This window comes from Hydra vulgaris, chromosome 03, assembly GCF_038396675.1.
Source record: "Hydra vulgaris chromosome 03, alternate assembly HydraT2T_AEP".
NCBI lineage: Eukaryota > Metazoa > Cnidaria > Hydrozoa > Anthoathecata > Hydridae > Hydra > Hydra vulgaris.
Window position 1 is genome coordinate 2022686 of NC_088922.1, and position 21924 is coordinate 2044609.

The 21924-nt window shown below is 28.2% G+C and overlaps 2 protein-coding genes across 2 annotated transcripts in view; both read left to right on the plus strand.

The window, feature by feature from the left end:
* Nucleotides 1-17946, plus strand: part of LOC100202956 (transmembrane protein 135) — a 44715-nt gene extending 26769 nt beyond the window's left edge. Inside the window, exons 7-14 of the mRNA XM_065792048.1 lie at nt 16-84; nt 387-481; nt 6241-6320; nt 6958-7021; nt 7089-7165; nt 7252-7350; nt 7960-8027; nt 17687-17946. Of these exons, the coding sequence (XP_065648120.1) occupies nt 16-84; nt 387-481; nt 6241-6320; nt 6958-7021; nt 7089-7165; nt 7252-7350; nt 7960-8027; nt 17687-17786 (652 nt within the window). The 3' untranslated portion in view covers nt 17787-17946. The remainder of the gene's footprint in view (nt 1-15; nt 85-386; nt 482-6240; nt 6321-6957; nt 7022-7088; nt 7166-7251; nt 7351-7959; nt 8028-17686) is intronic.
* Nucleotides 17947-18540: 594 nt separating this feature from the next.
* The window catches only part of LOC100201445 (serine/threonine-protein kinase 40), a 38432-nt gene continuing 35048 nt past the window's right edge, over nt 18541-21924 (plus strand). The window contains exon 1 of the mRNA XM_065792050.1: nt 18541-18563. Coding sequence (XP_065648122.1) covers nt 18558-18563 — 6 coding nt within the window. The 5' untranslated portion in view covers nt 18541-18557. The remainder of the gene's footprint in view (nt 18564-21924) is intronic.

Below are 21924 nucleotides of genomic sequence, written 5' to 3' on the forward strand. Positions count from 1 at the left end.
TTGTTTTATTTTAAGGAAAGTTCTTAGTGAGAAAAAATTAAATAAATCAGTTAAAAATAATGATGTTACTTATATTAAAACCAGGTTAGTTTTAATTTTTTGAAACATTTGATTTGTTTGAACTATGTTCTTATTACTTTAATTTGTATGCTTTTGAACATTGTTACTAAAGTAACAATGTTACTATAATAACAATGTTACTATAGTAACAATGTTACTATAATAACAATGTTACTATAATAACAATGTTACTATAGTAACAATGTTACTATAGTAACAGTGTTACTATAGTAACAATGTTACTATAGTAACAATGTTACTATAGTAACAATGTTACTATAGTAGGATTAAAGGTTAAAGGTTTTTATTACAACCTTCGATTTTAGCTGTGAATTAGCTGGCAAAGCATTCCTTGCAGGATATAGCTTGCAAGCTTCATTTAATTTACTAACAACAATATCTCGGCTATATAAGCATCCTAGTAAGTCTACATGTTTTATGTTTACTTTTTTTATAAGTACTGTTTTTTTATTATTTTTTGTTTTTTTTTAATACTTTTTAAAAAATATTTTATTTATATATAATATTTGGAAAATGTATAATAAAAATTGTTATATTTGCGTATTTTATTTTTTCTTTCAAATTTCATTTTATTGTATATTTTTTTATTACCGTACCTTTTTTCTTTTTATAAAGTACTAAGTTTGTTGTATTAAAATTGTTTACATATTCCAAAGGTGAAAAACTTCAGTTGCACACACTAAAGTAAACTGCTACAAAGTGTACACACAGGTAAACTGCTACAAAGTGTACAAGCACACTGGTATGAAGCCGGTGGCCACTAGTCATAGAACTTCCATAGAGTTTTCTTTAGTCCTGAATGTCTAATATTTTGGCCCATAGTTTTTCATCATGAAAAAAATCATAGAATTCCTAAATTTTTTTTTCATCATGGAAAAAGTCATGGATTTATGAAGAATGTTATGGATTTTTTTTTAAACAATTGTAATAGTAATTATTTATGTTTGTGTTGAAGAAGTTAGCTAATAATAATTAAAATGAATATCTGTAGATAAAACAGTATTGAGTACTAGATGTAGACTAAGCATTTGTAGTTTCAGTTTAAGTAACATGAGGAGTTATGAAGAACCAGTCATGAGTTAGGTAAGAAATGTCTAAGAAGCGACTATAAATTATCATGTTATATTTATTGTCAAACAACCAATAGCAGTTGTGAAATCTAGTTAATTCAAAGCATCTTCAAAGATTCTTCAAAGGTTGTTGTGTCACACTGTTCATTTCTATTGTGTTTGGGTTAATGTAAGTAAATAAGATAATGTATTCCTATATCAATCTGCATTAGTTAAATTTTACTATCGCTATTTGTTTTTTTGTCTCCTATGATGAGCTTATTAATTGCGTACTTCAAGTTGAACAGTTGGATATCCAAATTTGTTATTGGATATCTAAATTTGTTATTCTATTATTTTATGAGTCATTTAAAGCGACTTAATGGTAAAAATTTAACCACAAAAATAAATTAAGCTTTAAAGGAATTACCAAAAAAAAAAAAATTTGTATACCTGTTCATGGATATGTTAAGTAACAACTGGAAAGTTCTAAATCTTCTTAATGACCAATGTTAAACCACAGAGGTTCCATTATTACTTGATATTAGAAGTTGTGGATTGCATGTAATTCACTATGCATTTGTTTCTGGTGTTGATTGAGTCATGAAATTTAAGAAGGTCCTCAAGCTGAGAAATTTTCCATGATTCGCCTTCTAGAAAAGGAAAAATCTTCCTTGATTCACCTTCTAGAAAGGGAAAATCTTCCATGGTTCACGTTATAAAAAGAGAAAAATCTTCCATGAAACTGTAAAGAGTTACCATTGTTGTAAAGTGTTTCCATAATAAAATTTTTAAAAAATATTTCGTGTTTTTAATGATTATAGGATTATATTTTAGGTTAGCTTAAATATATGTATATATTGCTTACAACCACATTCTGTTATTTTATAAATCTATATTCAAGTTTATACTAAAGTTAATTTTTATGTCCTAAATTTTCTTTTTCCCATTGTAAAACATAGTTTACAATACTTGAATATTGTAAAGATACAATAGGTGCTGCATACAAACTCATTAAACTTGATGTGTCAAAAAAGGGAAAACTAATTGTTGGCTGATCAATGTGTTGTAACATTTTAGAATTCAAAAAGGATTATTTAGATTAGAATTTGTTTCAGTAGTTTTTGGTTTCTTTCTACTTCAAATTGTCTAAAAAGACAACTCTAAGTTAAAATTATGTATATTTGTTCAAGTTGAAAGTATCTATATTTGTTTTAGTTATAAGTATCTATATTTGTTTAAGTTGAAAGTATGTATATTTGTTAAAGTTGAAGTATTTATATTTATTTAAGTGAAAAGTATGTATATTTGTTTATGTTAAAAGTATGTATATTTGTTTAATTTGAAATTTTTAATTTAAGTTAAAAGTATGTATATTTAATTGTTTTAATTTAAGTTAAAAATGTATATTTAAATGTTTAATTTAAGTTAAAAGTATGTATATTTGTTTAATTTGAAAGTATGTATATTTGTTTAATTTGAAAGTATGTATATTTGTTTAGTTAAAAGTATTTATATTTGTTTAAGTTAGAAGTATCTATATTTGTTTAATTTGAAAGTATGTATATTTGTTTAAGTTGAAAATATGTACATTTGTTTAAGTAAAAATATTTTCAATTTTTTCAACATCTTTGCTTCCAACAAGGCTGCAAGCAACCACTATTAGAGTTGAAAGTTACTAAAAGAGAAAAGATGAAAAGACTTGAAAGACTTAAAAGATTGCAAATTATATGAATCAGGGAAACAAGATGAAGGAAGCGAGTTTTAAAGAACTGATGCTCAAAGAAAAAGACTAGACGAGAGTTTTTGGAGCACTTAGGAACAGTTACAGAAAAAGGATGAGAATTGAATGATGAGTAACACGAGAATGAGTTTTAGTAGATAAAATAAAAAAGCAAAAAAGGCATTAGTTCTTTAGAGCAGTGCCCATTATAGTATTTGTAGAAAACTATAATGGGCACTGCTCATTATAGTTTTCTACAAATACTATAATGGGCACTGCTCTAAACAGTGTGACACAAGGAGAATGGAAAAAACTTTATGCCAACCACATACAATCTTTTAAATATAAAAAATAATTAAAAGAGACTATGCTGTCAAAGTATATTTGGCAAATAAAAGAAAAACATATTAATTGTAAATTACGAGGGTGGTCTGAAAAGTTTTTCACCTAACAAAGATAAAAGACATTTTTTCAAAATTTTATTTTTTATTTTTTAACATAATCTTCTTGTAACTCTACCCACTTTTCCCAGCGATGCTTCCATCTCTGTTACCTGTCCAAGTAGTACTTGGCGATTTTCTCTGCAAAATAATTGTTCACAAAGGTGATTGCCTCTTCATTTGATGAAGATCTCTGATCTCCGAGTGCAATTTTTAAATGAGGGAACAAAAAGAAGTTGCTTGGGGCCAGATCTGGTGAGTAAGGCAGATCGTCAAGCAGTTCAAACCGTAATTCGTGGATTTTTGCCATGGCAACCGCAGAGGTGTGAGACGGTGCGTTGTCTTGGTGAAACATGATTTTCTTTTTCTGCAAATGTGGCCGTTTTTCCCCAAGTTGTTTCTTTAGCTTGTCAAGCAATGATGCGAAGTATGCTCCTGTAATGGTTTTTTCCTTTTTCGAACATATTCAATTAAAATAACTCCACGACTATCCAAAAAAACAGTTGCCATCACTTTTCCAGCCGAAAAAACAGTTTTTGCTTTTTTTGGAGCCAGTTCCCCATTTGCAACCCACTGTTTGGACTGTATTTTTGTTTTGGGCGTATAATGGTGTATCCAAGTTTCATCTAGAGTAATTAATCGTTGCCAAAACTCAGATTTGTTGCGCCTAAACAGCGCCAACAGATCGTTGGAAACGTTCATTCTACCACATTTTTGATCCAATGTGAGCAAACGCGGCACCCAACGCGCGGACAGCTTTCTCATGCCTAAATTTTCATGAAATATATGGCAAACACGTTATTTTGATATGTTCATAACCTCTGCTATCTCTCTCACTTTAATTTGGCAATCATCTAGCACCATTTGGTGAACTTTGGAGTTGCAGTTTTTGAATGTTCTGAACATTCATTGTCTCCCAAGCTCTGACGGCCACGTTTGAATTCACCCAAAATTTGAATTCGCCAAAAATTTCACTGTGGTAAATGATGGTGCAGAGTCCCCATACACAGAATCCATCTCATCTTTGATTTGCGTAGGCGTATTGTCTTTCAAAAACAAATATTTAATGACAGCTCGATACTCGATTTTGTTTATTTTCACAAAATTACTCACATCAACTCACTCAAACGACTGTTACAACAACTGTGCGTTCAAAATGACTGAAACTTTGGTGAATAACTATCAACATATGAATAAACAAAATTCACTCGTTTTTATTTATGAGTGCTGCCATCTTTATGTCGAGGTCGGAAACTTTACCTTGACGTGAAGATGGCAGCACTTGTAAATAAAAACAAGTGAATTTTGTTTTTATTTACGATTACCCTCGTAAACTGGTCTATTTTAAAAACTATGCCTGCCTATAATAACATTTCCAAAAAATGTATACTATAACAGTGTCATTAACAAAATTAAGTCAAACATTTTATCTTTAATTCATAGATTAGATCTTATTACCTCTGCCAAGAATAAAGCAGAGCTATTTGCAAAAAACTTTTCCTCTAATTCAACTCTTGAATTTAATGACCATACTCTTCCTGTCATTCCAGTTAAACAGGTTAACTCATTGTTAAACATCCAAATTACTGCGGCTACCTTTGCTAAAGTTATTTCTCTACTAAAAACTTCTACAGCTTTTGGTCCAAACCAGACTTGTGGAGCCGAAAGTTTTTTTTATGACTTGGCTCCGTAATACCTGGCTCCAGCTCGGCTTTGGCTCCCTGACTTTATGAACAAAAATTGCAAATTTTGGTGTATTTTTTTTTTACCAAATTTACCTACCCAAATCCAAACCAATAATAGCAATTAATTTTTTAATCAACTTTTATGTTTACATGGTATTAATATAACTACTCTACTACTGCATAATACATTTGAAAAAAAAATGTCTTGGGTAAATATACATTTATTTTTATATATTATTAATTTAAAACCAGGGTTTCTAGTTCTAATTCTAGTTCTAATTCTACCCAGTGGGCACGAGACCTGAATAAGACGTCTTTTGAACTGTTCAAAAGATGTTTAAAAGTCTTTTAAACAGTTCTTTTTTTTTACGTCCCAGGGTAGTATAGCTTTTTAAGATATAAATGACCTTTAATCATTAAACTGAACATCAAGTATTTAACAGCGTAATATCAATATAAAAATATATAAATATAAAAAGCATAAAAACAATATGTGTAATACTGTAAGAATGTTTCCATATATAATTTACTTGGTGTTTTTTTTTTTAAACATATTAAGAAATGCTATTAAAGGATAGTATTTTGCTAAATACAAAATTGTTAATACATGCATTTTTATTAGGGTTTGGCGAGACGTTTGGTATAAAGCAACCTTCTCCATAAGCTTGCTTTATAAGGTGTATCTGGGAGTGTTTTTGATATTAATAAATCTTTACTTTTTAACTGCAGTTTTAAAGTCATACTTTAAGGCCAATATACTTCTTCATTTCCAGTAACTTCTGGGGTACCGCAAGGTTTTATCCTCAACTCTGTATTGATTTTTATCTACATTAATGATTTTCTTGACAACATTACATCTAAAGTGGCTCAATTTGCTAATCACTCAACATTATACTCCTATCTTGACAAAAAGTTTTCACTTTTTTGTTGTAAAATTAGAACTGAACTAAAAACTTTATAGGTTGGCATGTGTAGAGTCATTAGATTTCCATAATTTTAAATTTAACAATTTAAATTGATTTCAAATTAAAATTCAATAAATTAACAATAAATTGATAAATAAGCAATTTAAATTTAATAAATTAAAAATAAATTAATAAATTAGCAATTCAATTTCAATAAATTGAATGTATAACTAACCTTTTTTAAATGTTTACTAAAATACTTTTTTGAATTTATTAAATCTTAATAAATAGTAATTTTTATAAGAATAATTATTTATAAATATGTTTTTATAATTTTTTACTAATAAATTTTAATAGGTCAGTTAATAAAAACACTTATATCTAAAGCAAATTTTTGTTCTGGAGCCTTCTTGGGTAGTTTAGTGGCTATATTTAAGGTAATATTTTGTTTTTTAATGAAAAAATATTTGAAAAAAATTATATTTAGAGTGGTCGATATAATCTTGTTAGTCAGGTTGTCATGTCTATTTTGTTGGACAAGAGTAAATTTAATAAATTTATGTTTGTTTTCATGTCTTTTAAATTTTCATCACAATACAACAAGTACATTACAAATTTACAACACAACAAGTACATTACAAATTTACAATACAACAAGTACATTGTACAAATTTACAATAAAACAAGTAAATTTTAAAATCACAATACAACAAGTATATTATAAATTCACAATACAACAAATACATTACAAATTCACAATACAACAAGTAAGTTATGCAAATTTACAATACAATAAATAGAACTACAAGTTATAGTTTTATTTCAATGTTATAGAAATATGTGAATTTTTATACATATTTTAGGTTATCCTATTTTAAGTTATCATTGATATTAGAAAAATTAAAATTTAAAAGTTTGTTTTGTTACTAGATTTTATATTTACATTACTGTGTGTTATATGTGTTAGATGTGTTATAATATGTTGGATGTGTGTTAGATGTGTGTTAGATTTGTTAGATGTGTGTTAGATGTGTTACATTACAATTTGTGTTGTAATATATATTTTTTTAATAGTTAACAGAGAAAGCATTGTCTAAATTCCAATCACTCAGTGCACCTGCTAAATCAGCAATTGCTGGTAAATATAATTGTCATATTGCTATATAAATATGGAATATCTTAATTAATAGATTTTTATTTTTTAGGTGCTATTAGTGGATTTGCTATGCTATTTCAAAGGAGCTCTTACATTGCTATTTATTTGACAAGCAAAACCATGGAGGTTTTTAAAATTATTTTATAGTTTTTTAAAATCATAAGCTTACAATTTTCTAAATTTATAAAAGTTTTTTTATTTTTTATTTTTAGTCTCTCTATATGAGTGGAATCAAAAAGGGAATGTTTCCTTACTTTAAACATTTTGATTCATTGTTATATGCACTAACTACAGGATTAATGTTCCACGCTGTATGTTTTTTTTTTTCAAGTTTTTAAACTTTTTATGTAATACATTAGCATGGATTTCCCCAAATTATTTTAACTTAAATGAGAAGAAAAAAACTCAATTATTAAAATAATGTCAATATTTAATTTAGTATCGCTCTTTTGATTTCTACAAGTGACACCATTATTACCAATCATTTGTTGTTGCTGGAAAGAAAGTCTATATTTTTTACTTTCCCTTGTTTTTAATTATAAACAAAATAAAATCTAAATCATGGCTTTGATGTCAGTAAATCAACTGAATATATAACTTTATTTTTAATTAGTTTTAATTTTAATTTTGTTTCTAATTTTATTTCAATGTTTCGTTTAATGGGTAACTGGAAAGTTCTTTTTAATGGGTAATTGGAAGTTCTTTTTCTTTGTTTTCTATTGTTGTTGTTATCTTGTTGAAGATGAAATATAATAAAAATTAAAATAAAAAACAGTAGTGTTCTTTTTAATGGGTAACTAGAGTGTTCTTTTTCATGGGTAACTAGAGATTTCTTTTTAATGGGTAACTAAGTTTTTATTCTTTTTTATAGGTAACTGAGGGTTTTTTTTTAATGGGTAACTGAAGTGTTCTTTTTTTAGGCTCTTATTCAACCATTATACTTACGTCCAACTTATTTCAAGTTTTTAATTCGACTTACTAATACAAAGTGAGTTTCATTTTTATCATTTTCTATGTTTGTGTTTAATTATGTTGTTTTACAAATATAAATAAAATGTTAAGCATTATAACTTTGTTATTTAGGTTGTTTTATATCATTCTTTTTTTAAATGATAATTCATTTTTTTGACTATTTTTTTCATATTGAAATATTTAAACACAATTTTATCATGCTTTTTATTTGTGTTTAAATAATAGTTTTTTTATTTTTTATTTTAAATAGTTACATTAAGTGAACAACAAAATCACAGGCCTTCCATTTAGTTGCAAAATCCTAAAATGTCTTAATTTTGAAAAAAAATTTCTGAAATTAGATTTTAAACTAATGAAATTGTCAGTGGTTAGGGGAGAGCGTGGTTGGTTGTCACACTTTTTACATTTTAGACTGCTCAGCTTTTATTTTTCATTAAATCAATGCCGAACTTTGCACGAAAGTAATTTAACTCTTTCCGGTACCTATTACTATATTTTTATGACATTGAGTGAAATGTTTTTTGCTGTAAAATTATTTATTAAAGACCTCTTCCGTGTGATAACCAACCCCACCCATGGGGTTGGTTGTCACAGTTCTTGGTATGCTTTGATTATATTTAAAACTGGTACCAATAAATTTTGTTTATATAATAAATAAATTTATATAATACAAAGAATAAATCTGAATAATCTGGGGAGAAAAAAAAAGAATATATACTGAAAAAAAGAAAATACTATACCGAAAAATGATTTTTTTTTTAATAACACTATAAACACATTTAGGACTATATATGTGTTCTTAAAAATGATGTTTTTATAAATTGGTAGATGAAGAACAAAATTCACATATAAATTGGTGTAAGCCTGGTGTGCATTCTTCATGAGTCTATTTTTTTTCAAATTGGGACAACCATACCCATATATTTTGTGACAAGCAACGCCTTCAACCTAAGTTGCAATACACCTGTAAATTTACCTAAAAGCATGTGAATTTCATAAAAAATTTTTTGTGGATTAAGTTACTCAAATGAATAAAAAATTTTAAAAATGTACATTCAAAGCACAATAAAATAATCTGCATTCGGTAAAAGAAATTTTATAAGTGAGCGAAATTTAACTTTTTCATATTAAAAACCTTTTTTCCTACACGCTAAAAAAAGCTGAAAATTACAGTAAAAATGTTTTTCCTATATAACATTTCGATTGTATGATTTTAAAGTTCTAAACCTTATCTATATTTCCTGTAATAACCTTTGTGACAACCAACCCCGCATGACAACCAACCCCGCTCTCCCCTACAATAATATAATCATAGTAGTGTAGTTTGTTTTTTTTTTAACATTTTTTGAGTATCTGTAAAATCTTTTTAGAAAGTGAAAGAAAAGTTGGACAAGTAAATCCAATATATAAATATAACTAGCAACATTCATTTCAAGAGAACAACAATTAGTTATAATAACAATAGCTTGATTATATTACACAATTAGTTATATTACACAATAGTTTCATAGAGGGCCGCTGAGAGCTTTTATGACGCACAGAGCATAGCAGCAATTAAGCGTCCCTATAAACATGCAAAATTTTAAACTAAAAGCATATACAATTATACAAGTTAATGGTTGCGTTGTTATTTCTAATAATGTTACTCTACATCCATTTTTTTTTTTAAAACATCTTCGCTTCCAACAAGGCTGCAAGCAACCACTAATTAGAGTTACTAAGTTACTGGAAGAGAAAAGATGAAGATTGTAGATCAAGATAACGATTGACAGACGACTTAAAGGATTGCAAGTTATATGAATCAGGAAAGCAAGATAAAGGAAGTGAATTCCAAAGAACTGATGTTCGTGGAAAAAAACGAGAGTAATAAAAGTTTTTGGAGCACTTAGGAACAGTCACAGAAAAAGGATGAGACTTAATTGAATGATGAGTAACATGAGAATGAATTTTAGTAGATGGCACAAGAGACGCTAGCTCTTTAGAGCAGTACCCATTATACTATTTGTAGAAAAGAGAAAGAGAAGCAACATTAAGACGATGTGATAATGGTTGGAGGTTGGCTGCAAGAGCAGGTCCAACTATGTTTACAATGCGTTTTTGCCCCTTGTCTAAAAGAGAAAGGGCATCATTAGAAGATCTGCCCCAGATTTGGCAACAGTATTCCACACAAGGCCGGATTTGAGATTTATAGAGATAGAGAATAGAATCTGAAGTAAGAAAGTGTCGAGCTTGATAAAGAGATGCAACCTTAGCAGATGTTAATTTTGCAACGGATTTGATGTATGGTTTCCAAGAAAGATCAGAAGTAAGAGTTAATCCTAGAAGATGAAGAGTGAATGACTCATTGAATACATTACCGTTCATAAATATAGGAAGATCCAAATTATTGCGATAACGATTGGCTGAAAAAAATTGAGCTTTATCTGTATTGAAGTTCACCAGTCACTGTGAGTCCAATGCTGTAGCAGAAGTGAGGTCCTTCTGCTCACAAGCTTAAAAGCCCCCTCCAATCAGAGAGTGTTGGCTTTTTATCATGACAAGAATAAATGGTAATATCATCAGTGAACAATGCCACCTTAGATGTGAGAATATCTGGAAGATAATGTAAATTAAAAAGAGTATTGGGCCAAGGATAGAACCTTGAGGAACTCCTAAAGTTACAGAATAAGAAGAAGAGTGCTGTCCACCGAGGACAACTTTTATACTACGATTAGAAAAGAAGGATTTAATAATCTTAAAGATGTTGCCAGATACACCATAAGAAGAAAGCTTATGGAGAAGACCAGCATGCCAAACTTTATCAAAAGCTTTTGAAATGTCAAGAGCGATGGCCTTAACCTCTCCACCTTTATCTAATGCACGATAAAACCTATGGGTTATTACCGTTAGCAAATCAGCTGTAGAACAAGAAAATCGAAATCTGTATTGATGATCAGAAAGTAAGTTATTAGATTCAAGATGAGAGATTAAGTGTTTGTTAATTAAAGATTCAAAAGCCTTGCTTATGATAGGAAGAAGACTAATGGGACGGTAGTTAGACGAATCAGATCGCTCTCCAGAATTTTTGAAAATTGGAATAACAGATGCCTCTTTTCAACAGGCTGGAAAACAAGACTTTGATAAGCACTTGTTAAATAGTTTTAAAAGTATAGATGACAGCTCCAGAGAACACTTCTGCAAGACAATAACAGGTATGTTGTCCGAGCCTCAAGCTGTAGAAGAGTCTAAGCAGAAAATCATTTTAGATACAGAAGCTACGAATGTCAAGCAATGGACCAATCTGTTTGACGGCAATTTATGTTCAGAAAAACTGCATATCCAGGTTAATTGCAATTTTTTCTATCATTAGTTGCTTTAGAAAAAAGTTCTGTTTCATCGCCAAGACAAGTCATGGTTTTTTTGTTTAAAGCTAAAGCTATGGCTTTAAAGTAGCAGTAATTTTTTGTGGTTGTTTCATCACAGGCTTTCATATGCTGACGACTAAGATTGAAACTAGTATTATAAAAATACTTTTAAAAGAGTGCATCTTCATCAACTATACCCTGCGCCTCCAAACCTCCAGCGGTTTGCATTACGGTTTTTAAAAAACAGGTCATTTTTTTTTTAACTATAATTTTTTTCAACTAAATTTTTTTTAATAAAATAAAGAAAGTAGTTGTTGAGAAGGGATGACCAGAATCTGGTTTGAGAAGGGATGACCAAAAGCTTGCGCAAAAAAATCTAGATTTAATGAACAGCTGGTGCAGTTTTTCCATAGAAAAACTTTTTGAGATAACCAAGCATTTTATTGCCAACCCGACCATAAATGTCAACCATCATTTTTTTAATTAGTTTTTCCGACAATCAACTTGCATTACTTTGCACTTCTCAAAATTATAATTCAGTTGTGCGACCAATATACAGCACAGTTAATGTCCGCTTGCAGTTTATTATAATCAGAGGAAAATTGATTGACACCAATAACTGATATAATCTTGCCATCATTGTCATATAATTTGGATAGTTTTAATTGCCGCTTGCCACCCTAATCCACTTGGATGTTTATTAGCAAGTCAACCTGTGATTCAGTTAATTAGCTGGTCCAAAATACCATAGGCATGAACCTTATGGAGAAGTCTTTGTGTGACAATGTGTTAAATACTTTGGCAAAGTTGTTAAAAAGTTTTTTAATTAGGTGTCCACGGTAAAACGCTTCCATTAAAATGTTACAGGATTCAATTACGTTTGTAAGGCAGCCTTTGTGATGTACAAATCCATATTGAGACTTTGATATTAGATTGAGCACAATTGTGTTTTATAAATTATCTATAATAATTCTCTTTGACACCTTGCATGGTATAGATGAGAGATTCTTGTAGTTTTAAGTCTTGACTTTGTTACGTTTTTTGAGGGTAGACATGACATTTAATTTGTATTGAGACTTTAACACTCCTTAGGGTGTTGTAAACCTTAGCAAATAAACTTAATTTAGTTTTTTTTTTTTTACCATTTAAAATCGATTAAATTTACTTACAGAATAATTAGAAAAGTATTTATGAGATTTTTTTTTCTGAAATAACCTGACAAAGCTTATCTTTAAAAATAAAATGTTTTGTTCGATTAAGATCTAGTGTTTACTTCAATGTCATTAAGATAAAAAAATTCAAATTTTTTGTTTGTTTGTTTGGTCCAAACCAACCAAAAAAAAAATAATTTTAAACTATAATTCTTTGGCAATATAAATAAAGCAAAGCTTATTGCTATGTACATTACTAAGTAAGTTTATTTTTTACCTCATTAGTAAAAACAGTATTTATACTTTTTTGTAATTAAAATCTCATTTAAACGTTTTTTGTCTCTCGTCCTCTGGTGCCCCTATTAATTATCTTGGCGCCTGGGGCATGTATGCTCCTTCCTCTCGGATGCCCTGGTTCCATATACCACCCGCAAACTCAACTTGTGCCATGACATTTACACTTACAGAGGGTTGTAAACAACGATATACTAATGGAGTTTTTATATTTGCATAATTTTAAATGATATATTGTTATATTTTATATATCACAGTATAAATTTCCTATACTTCTTTATAAAAGCGTACTAAGAGAGACTTTCTTGCCATTACCTTAGTTGTAATGACTGCCAAGTGTTACTACTACTACTACTACTACTACTACTACTACTACTACTACTACTACTACTACTACTTCTACTACTACTTTAAACCAGGGTTTTTACCAGTGATGGAAAAAAACCCGGTTAAAATTTTAAAAAAAAGTAAAAACAGTTCTATAAAATAATTCTATAAAACTTTATCCCACAGTAGATTTGTTTTAAAACACCACAGATGTTGCGTAACATCAATTTAGTTACTCTCATTCCAATACTTTTTAAACATTCTATTCTCAATATTTTTGTACCATTGCATTAAATATTGTGAAATTTTATTAAGGAAGTCATTAAGTCTAAAGTTTTAAATTCTCTCAAGGCAAAAAATAGTTCTTAAAAACATGCTGCAATGTTAAAAAGTATAAGTGCTACAGTTTAATTTGTAAAGTTTTTGATGAATCTTATTCTTTCTCCTTTTAATGTTGCAAAGTTTATATCTTTATGTGTAGTTACCAACAGTGATTGTATTACAAGCTTCAGTCTTATATTAAACGACGGCAATATCCCCCATACCAAAAAAGGTTGGTGGACCTAGTATAAGACTGGGAAACAACTTATCTATTGAAGCAAAAGTGACAGTACTCAGACAGGATAAAAATGTTTATTAGATCAATTACATATTCCAGCTATTGCTATAAACAAAAATATTGCCGCTAAAAAAGGCAGACATTCTTCTCTATTAAATCATTGGATTGTTGGTTTTTCCTCACAAAACTTTAAAAGAGGAAAGCTACCATTAAATTGTTGCTTTGCAAAAATTTTTGTTTTGAGAGAAAACAATCTTAGACTGTTTGCAATCCACCCAGTTTGAATTATAATTAAAAACTTTTAGTTACCTGCTCTTCTGACGAAATCTTGCTGGAAGGACTGGGTTAATCAGATTGTATGTTCGGTAACCAAATATGAAGTTACTACTTTAAAATATGAGGTTATGATGAATGATAAAAGTATGAGGCTATGACGAATATGAGGTTACTACTTTAAAAATTCCTGAAAATAGAAGACAAGAAAAAAAAGTAAAGTAAAAAATTCTTTTACCTTGCAAATCTGTGATAACGCTAAAAACTTCAAAAAGAAAACTGTTGAAAGAAACGTGTACAGTTTTCGATGGATTTAAGTGAAAGACAACAGCTACTTATTTCAGGAAAGACTTTTAATGATATTAAACTTTCTAAAGCATCAGTTCATATAGCAAGGTCAGCTAAGAGAATTGAAGCAGCTAAATTAATTGAAGAAACCTGGATTCCCCCTGAATTTTTAGAAATTCATTGGATTGGAAAAACTTTCAAGCAAGCTACTGGAATAAAGGAATAGCAACTTGCTGTGTACTTTGTGATGAAGTGAAGTGGCAATTAAAAGCATCTATTCTTGCACTTGTTTATGATACAACAGCTGCAAAAATGGAGTTTATAATGGAGCTGAATTCTAATTGAGAAGCAAATTGGTTTTTCTCTACTCTGACTTTAATGTTGACATCATATTCCAGAGCTCTTTTTTTTAGCATTAGATGTTGCTTATAAAATTTTTTTTTATTGTTTTTTTTATTGTTTCTATGACAACGACAACGCTCTTACTCTTACAACACTATTATTTTCTCGTTCGTTGCATCTCTCTCTTTTTTCTCGTTCGTTGCATCTCTCTCTTTTTTCTCGTTCGTTGCATCTCTCTCTTTTTTCTCGTTCGTTGCATCTCTCTCTTTTTTCTCGTTCGTTGCATCTCTCTCTTTTTTCTCGTTCGTTGCATCTCTCTCTTTTTTCTCGTTCGTTGCATCTCTCTCTTTTTTCTCGTTCGTTGCATCTCTCTCTTTTTTCTCGTTCGTTGCATCTCTCTCTTTTTTCTCGTTCGTTGCATCTCTCTCTTTTTTCTCGTTCGTTGCATCTCTCTCTTTTTTCTAATGTTCATTGCTCAAACAATCAAAATTGTTCCATCAACCAAAATTTAATCTCGTATGACTTGTTATATTGCAAAGTTGCATCCATTTACTGTAACTGTTCTTCCATGCTCAATAAATTTTATCTTTATGTTTTCCTGACTCGTTCATTTACAGTTGTTTAAGTCTTTTGGCAACCGCTTATTTTCTAACATAAATAGCGTTAACGTACAGCCTTGTTGGAAGTGAACTTATTTTTACAAAAAAACAAATTCTGAAATATATAAAGTAATAACAGATGTTTTTTAAAAATAAAATATGTAGGCTTTTTTTTATTTTTAACTTCTTTATCTTTTTATTATCTACTTATATTTTTCTAATTGATTTCAAAGCCAATAACTCTGAAATGTTTTAAATCAATAAACCAATAAATCAATAAACTTGCTTCTCCGCGCAGCGGCCTTGTTCGTCAAAGTTCGTGTTTCGGAGTTGTAGAGTTGAGAGAGGGTTATAACCACTAGTAGCCTCCTCATCTATAGTAGCCTATAGTTCTCGGCCTTGGGGAGGTGAACTAAAAAAAAAACAAGAATTTAACTGAATTACTCTGAACTGTCAAAACTACTTGATGCACTAATGTCCAAGTTCATTAAATCTATGTTTTTATATATTATTAATATTAATGGCAGCTTTATTTTTAAAATAATATAAATTGTTAATTTATTTTCTTTTGCCTTTTTTTTATTTGAATAAAACGTTTTTTTTCCCAATGAAATATATATATTTTTTTTTACAATTAAATGTTTTATCTAATAAATGAAGTGAACAATTTTCTAATAAATGAAGTGTACAATTTCCTAATAAATGAAGTGAACAATTGAAGGCAAAGTAAAAAGAAAGCTAAAAAGATTAATTTTATAAGATTGTTGGGACACGGGTAAAATGCAGAAATTTTTAGTAGTGTGCGGATTATTTATCCTAACCCTAACCATATCGCTGTCCCAACGTTGATGTAGCAGTACTTATTTGTATTTTCTCCCTAAATAGTCGATGTATGTACTGAAGCCCCTAACCCTATTTCCGCACTTAATTCCACTTTGCCCGTTAAAAATTTCGGCATTTTATGAATGCATTAATTGTTTTAGTTTGTTTATTGTAGCAATTTGTTTTGATACTTGGTTTAGTAGATTTTGGTTGCAGGCATTTTACATTTATTTTTAATTATAAAAAATAGATAAGAGAATTAATACAGTATTTATAGAATATAGTTTTATTTAAGTTTAAAGTTTTTATTTTTTTATTTTTCTTATTAATATTTATTTAATACAGTTTTGCTTTTTGTGTAAATCCTACTTTAAATGGTTTCAGAACCTAAATATAAAATAAACCCAAATCTAAAGAATCATTTTAATTTTAAAATATTTTGAATTTCACACTAATTTATTCTTAAAGGATATTCAGTTTATATAATATTAAATTTTGCAATTATTAGGTTACAAAGCTCGAATTAAGTGATCGTGAATTGCAATATCCGGAAATATTTCTCGTCATTAAATTCTTAGTTTAATAAAACCGTGAACACTTTTTAATGAAACGGTGAATTTATCGTATATTGCAAATATTAATGAAAAAAGCGAAACAATAAATTTACTTCTGCAAAAATAATAAGAGTCAAAACTTATTTTTAATTGATATTTTATTAAACACCAGGTAATTTAAAGATTATGTATAAATAAAAAAGTTAAGACAAAAATTATTATTACTAAGGGTCCGAAAAATTTGCGCGGTAATTTAAAAATCAACTGATAAAAAATTATGCTAAAGCTATTTGCACGTTGCATGAAACATTGCATGATAAATCAACCAATAGAAAATTATGCTAAATCTATTTGTGCATTCTATGAAGCATAAATATCAATTTTTGTTTAGGGGGAAAGCTTAATGAAAAAAACTTTAATGTTTTAAATTAGAAATTAATTAGTTGAAAATAAAAATAAGAAGAAGAAGAAAAAAAAATTTTAAAACAAGTTATTAGAATTGTTTTGTTTTAAAATAACTATAAAAAAGTTTAATTTAGTTTTTAGATATTTTTAAACTTCTCTGTCTTTTAATTTTTTATATGTATCTGCAAAAAAGTTACGAGAATTTCATTTTTAAAAAAATACTATATAAGATTTAAATATAAAAGTATTTTATATCTTATTTAACGATTCCTTTTTTAAAATATTTGATCACCGTTAAATTCCTTTAGGCTGTTGTGATTAGCGGTTGTTTTTTAAAAATATTTGACCACCGTTAAATTCCTTTAGGCAGTTGTGATTAGCGGTTGTTTTTTAATAATTTTATTGTACTTCATTTTTCTAGTTTTATCTGATGATTTATTAAATGAATTAAAATATTAAAGTTTAAATCATAATCTTTAATAATAATAAAAATAATTGTAATTATATGGTTTTATTATAAGATTTTATATCATAATTCAAGATCAACAAATATTTTTTAATTGAATAACAGCTATCGAGTTTAGTGATCAAATCAGTTTTGCGGTTTTTAAAAAGCTAAAAATTTAAAGACCGGAAGCATTTCCAGATATCGCAATTCGCTTAATTCGAATCACTTAATTCGAACCCTGGGTTAATACTTTCATTTTATACTTTAAGATTTGCTGGTGTTAATCGTTTCAAAATGGATCCATTTGGATTGGATAGTTCAAAAATTGATCGAATGGTTGCTGCTGGCGCTTTTAAGTTTGGTATCTAATAGTTGCAGCTTATTCAATTATGTTTACATGCTAATACTGCTGACGTGTTTATGTTTTGAGAGTAAAAAAAACTAATGCATTAAGCAATCATAAGTTTTAAATATAGAAATTGTATAAATTTGTAAATTTTCTCATATTTTCATATTTTTTCTGCATCAACATTTTCTCTATTTTATACAGCTACATTAAACAAGATAAAAATAAAATATTTCGATGTGAAAACTTTTGTTAAAAGTATTAAAAAAATCCCCGAAATTTTCGCCTTTTATATTCTAAAAAACTTTTGATATTCCAGAAATCTATCCAATATAAATTTTTTTTTTGCATTATTAATAACGTTAATTTTTATTATCAATTTTTTTTTATCACCCAATAGTTACATTAAATATAAGTAAAAGTAATAGAAAACTGCTACGTCACAGCATTGTTCTTCTCAATTTCCAAATTTCAATCGTTTTGTTAAATGCTATAATTAAAATGATTGTTTTAAAACTGCCTCAACATTAAATTTACATGCCTTACTTGCTTGCGGCTTGTGTTTACACCAACTTTTGTTATCTTGATAATTATTTGGAGTACTTTGTATTTGGAGTATTCGATTCAAATAGCTTACATATTGTTAATATTTCGTTTAATAATAATTTCTGATTATACACGGTGATTGAGAGTTAAGAATGACAGAGTAACGTGAGGTTGTTTAATAGCCTGAGAAATAAGTTTTGTTTATTGGGAAGAAGAATCGTCAGTACATCATCTGCTTTTAAAAAGGAATGCAGGTATTTTTTCTGTGTTTTGATACATTAAAAAAAATTTAAGACAGTTTATCCAACTATTTTTTACAAAAAACATTAAAATTCTTTCATCCAATCAGACTATCAATTGTGATATGCTTGTTGATGTTCTATACTCAGTTGTTGATGTTATATACTCAGTCCTTTAATTACTGTTCATGTTTCATTGGGGAGGTGAGTTAGAAAGAAAAAAAGTAGAAAAATTTTATTTGAAAATATTCTAATGTACTTTAAATAGACTTGTTTTTTAATTTTTTATTATTTTGTTTATCAGAACTGGTAATTTAATTCGCAGGTTTTCTTGTGTTTTTATTTTTTATAAAATAATGTATATTGGGTTTTATCTACGTTTATTAAAAGATTGTTAGCTCTGAATCAATTATTTGCGTTCATCAGCTTAATATTCAATGGCTGAATAATATCACTATTAGACATAAATAAATTAATATTATTAGCATACATAACTGAATTTATTTTTGTAGATGCATTATAGAAGTAGTTTATATAAATTATAAATAAGAAAGGACCTAGGATTCAACTTATGAAACTCCACACATAATCATTAATGTACCAGAATCCGGTGTTGCTGATCATTAGTGTACCAGAATCCGGTGTTGCTGTGACACCGTAATAATTTTTTTTTTTTTAAAGTATGGAGTGATCTACTAAGTAAAATGCTTTTTACAGATTTACTTTTCAAGATGTATCTAAGAAAGTAAATAATAACAAACTCTAAATGTCTCTAAATGTAATCAACTGTCTCTAAATGTAGATAAAACCAAATTTATTTTATTCTATAAAATAAGTTACAAAATATTCTATTATAAACTGCCAATTTAAACATTAGAAGAGAAACTTCAGTAAACTTTTTGGGCGTGATATTAGATGAACATTTACGTCGGAGTGATTATATAAAAAAGGTTGAGAAAAAAAACAGCAAAATATATTGCCATGATATATAGGGCTAAACCATTTCTAAATAATAAATCTTTAAAAAGTTTAAATTTTTTTTTTAATTCATTGTTATTTGATTTATTGTAATATTGCATGGGAAAGTACAAATCATACAAAATTAAAAAAATTGCACGGTAAACAAAAACATGGTTGCAGAATATTATTTGGAGATAATAAAATTGTACCAGGCGAGCCTCTTCTGCGTGCACTTGACGCATTAAACGTTTATAAAATCAACTTACGCCAAGTTTTAATGTTCATGTATAAAATAAAGATAGAATTATCCCCTAAAATATTTCAGTCCTATTTTGAAAAAGTAGTGCATAAATACCCGACAAAATTTCATATGATAATATAATAACTACATTGTCCCTAAATATAATTCAAAACAAATTACATATTCAATTCAATATTGTGGACCTTATTTGTAGAAAACGTTTCCCAATATTGCAAATACGAAAAAAGTTAGTATACAACAGTTTAAAAATGAATCGAAACAGGTGTTATTACTTATGAATTTTAAAATATCCGATTTTAAATGCTTCTTTTAAACTAAAATTCAATTATATAAATTGTCTTAGAATGTATTAACGATTTTTCATTAATTCAGTTATGGTGTTTCCTCAAATCTTAAAAGTTATTGTTGAAATCTAATCTGAATTCTTGAATATTTTTCTTTTTTTAACTATCAATGAATTGTTATTTATTTTATTTTTATACAAATTGGTTTTAAAATATACATTAATATTATGATTTTTGTAAATTAAGTACGTAAACCTTACTTTGAACGTTTTTGAGATATTTTTACTATATCTTCCTTCACTATTGACAGTATTTGAAATTTAACAAAATGAATATCAGGCTAAGGTTGACTCTTACATGATTCAAATTCAAAATAATATTTAAATACAAGGGTTTTGTATAATATTAATTGAAATAGTCATTCAAAGTTACCCCACAAATGGGGTAACTTTGAATGCGTTTTTTGTAAAAGCAAAACCTATTCAAAAACGCCTTGTTATGTTATAAAATTTAATAAAAAACAACAGTCTAGTTTCACAGTAATTTATTATTTCTAAAATAGTATAATATTATTTCATAACAAACACCCATTCAGTATTTTATTTTGTTTAAATGGGTATGTTTTAAGTGGAATAGCATAAAAAAAGTCTCATTTGCATCAGTTTCACGTACAAACTATGCAAGTGGAACATCTTTACATTTTGCGAAAAATCCTCAGAAGTATTTTTAACAAGGTCAAAAAAAAATTTTTTTTTTCCCTTTGAGCCTGCTTTTTCCTTGACATCAACATGAAAAAATTGTTGAAGTGCATTAATTACTGCTCGGCGTACTAAAGTTATAACTACCATCTAGCAAATGGTTGAATATGATACTTATATCTAATGGGTAAACCCCGTATTTCTTTCAAAACCACTAAGCTACTAAGTTGCTGATTACCTTATGATTTGACAAATATAATGATTATAAGTAAATAAAGAGCAAAGGAGATTTATTTTATGTAATTGTTTGTGCTTTTTTTAAACAAGAGGTTTTCAATTGATCAAGTATTTTCTTCCAAAATTTTTTTTTAGAGATCCATAAAATGAAACATCAAGAGATTGCAATAAATGGGTAGAGTAACCAGATACAGTTTTCTTTACAACAAGATTTTCTTTTGTAAATTCAAATACCTTTTCACTGTAAAGATTGCTTCGATTATAACTAAGGATCCCTTAGTTATAATCGAATAATTACGTAACGTGATTCATAAATTACGTAACGCGAAATTAAACAAAAGACAAAGGATTAAAAGTTTTCCTTCGCAGAGTCTTCAATCAAACCAAGTATATAAACAACTTTGCAAGTCTAGCGAAAACCGAGCAAAATGATATCCTACTAATATTTTTAAAATAAGTTTTGCGTTGTAATTTTTTAAAATAAGTTTTGCGTTGTTTTTATATCATTTTTATATCATTTTGGTTATAAATGCGACGTCGCCAACAACCAAAAAACAACATGAGCCCAACGTTGTATTTTAAGTCGGCATTGCGTAATGCTTTACGTTGATTCAACGTTATATTTTACGTTAGCACAACGTTGTATTTTACGTTAGTGAAACGTTGTGTTTTAAGTTGGTTCAACGTTATATTTTACGTTTGCACAACGTAATATTTAGCTTTTATCAGAGTTAAATTTAATTGTTTTATATTATAGTATTTATATATACACATTAAATATTATATATTAATACGCATATGTAGCTGTATATATGTACTTAAGAAGAACGAAGTAAGTTAGAGTGATAATCAGAAGAAGTCGAGTTAGAAAGATAGCATAGAGAAAGCGGACAGATATTGCACTTGGTGTTAGTGTTGTAACTCGTACCATTATT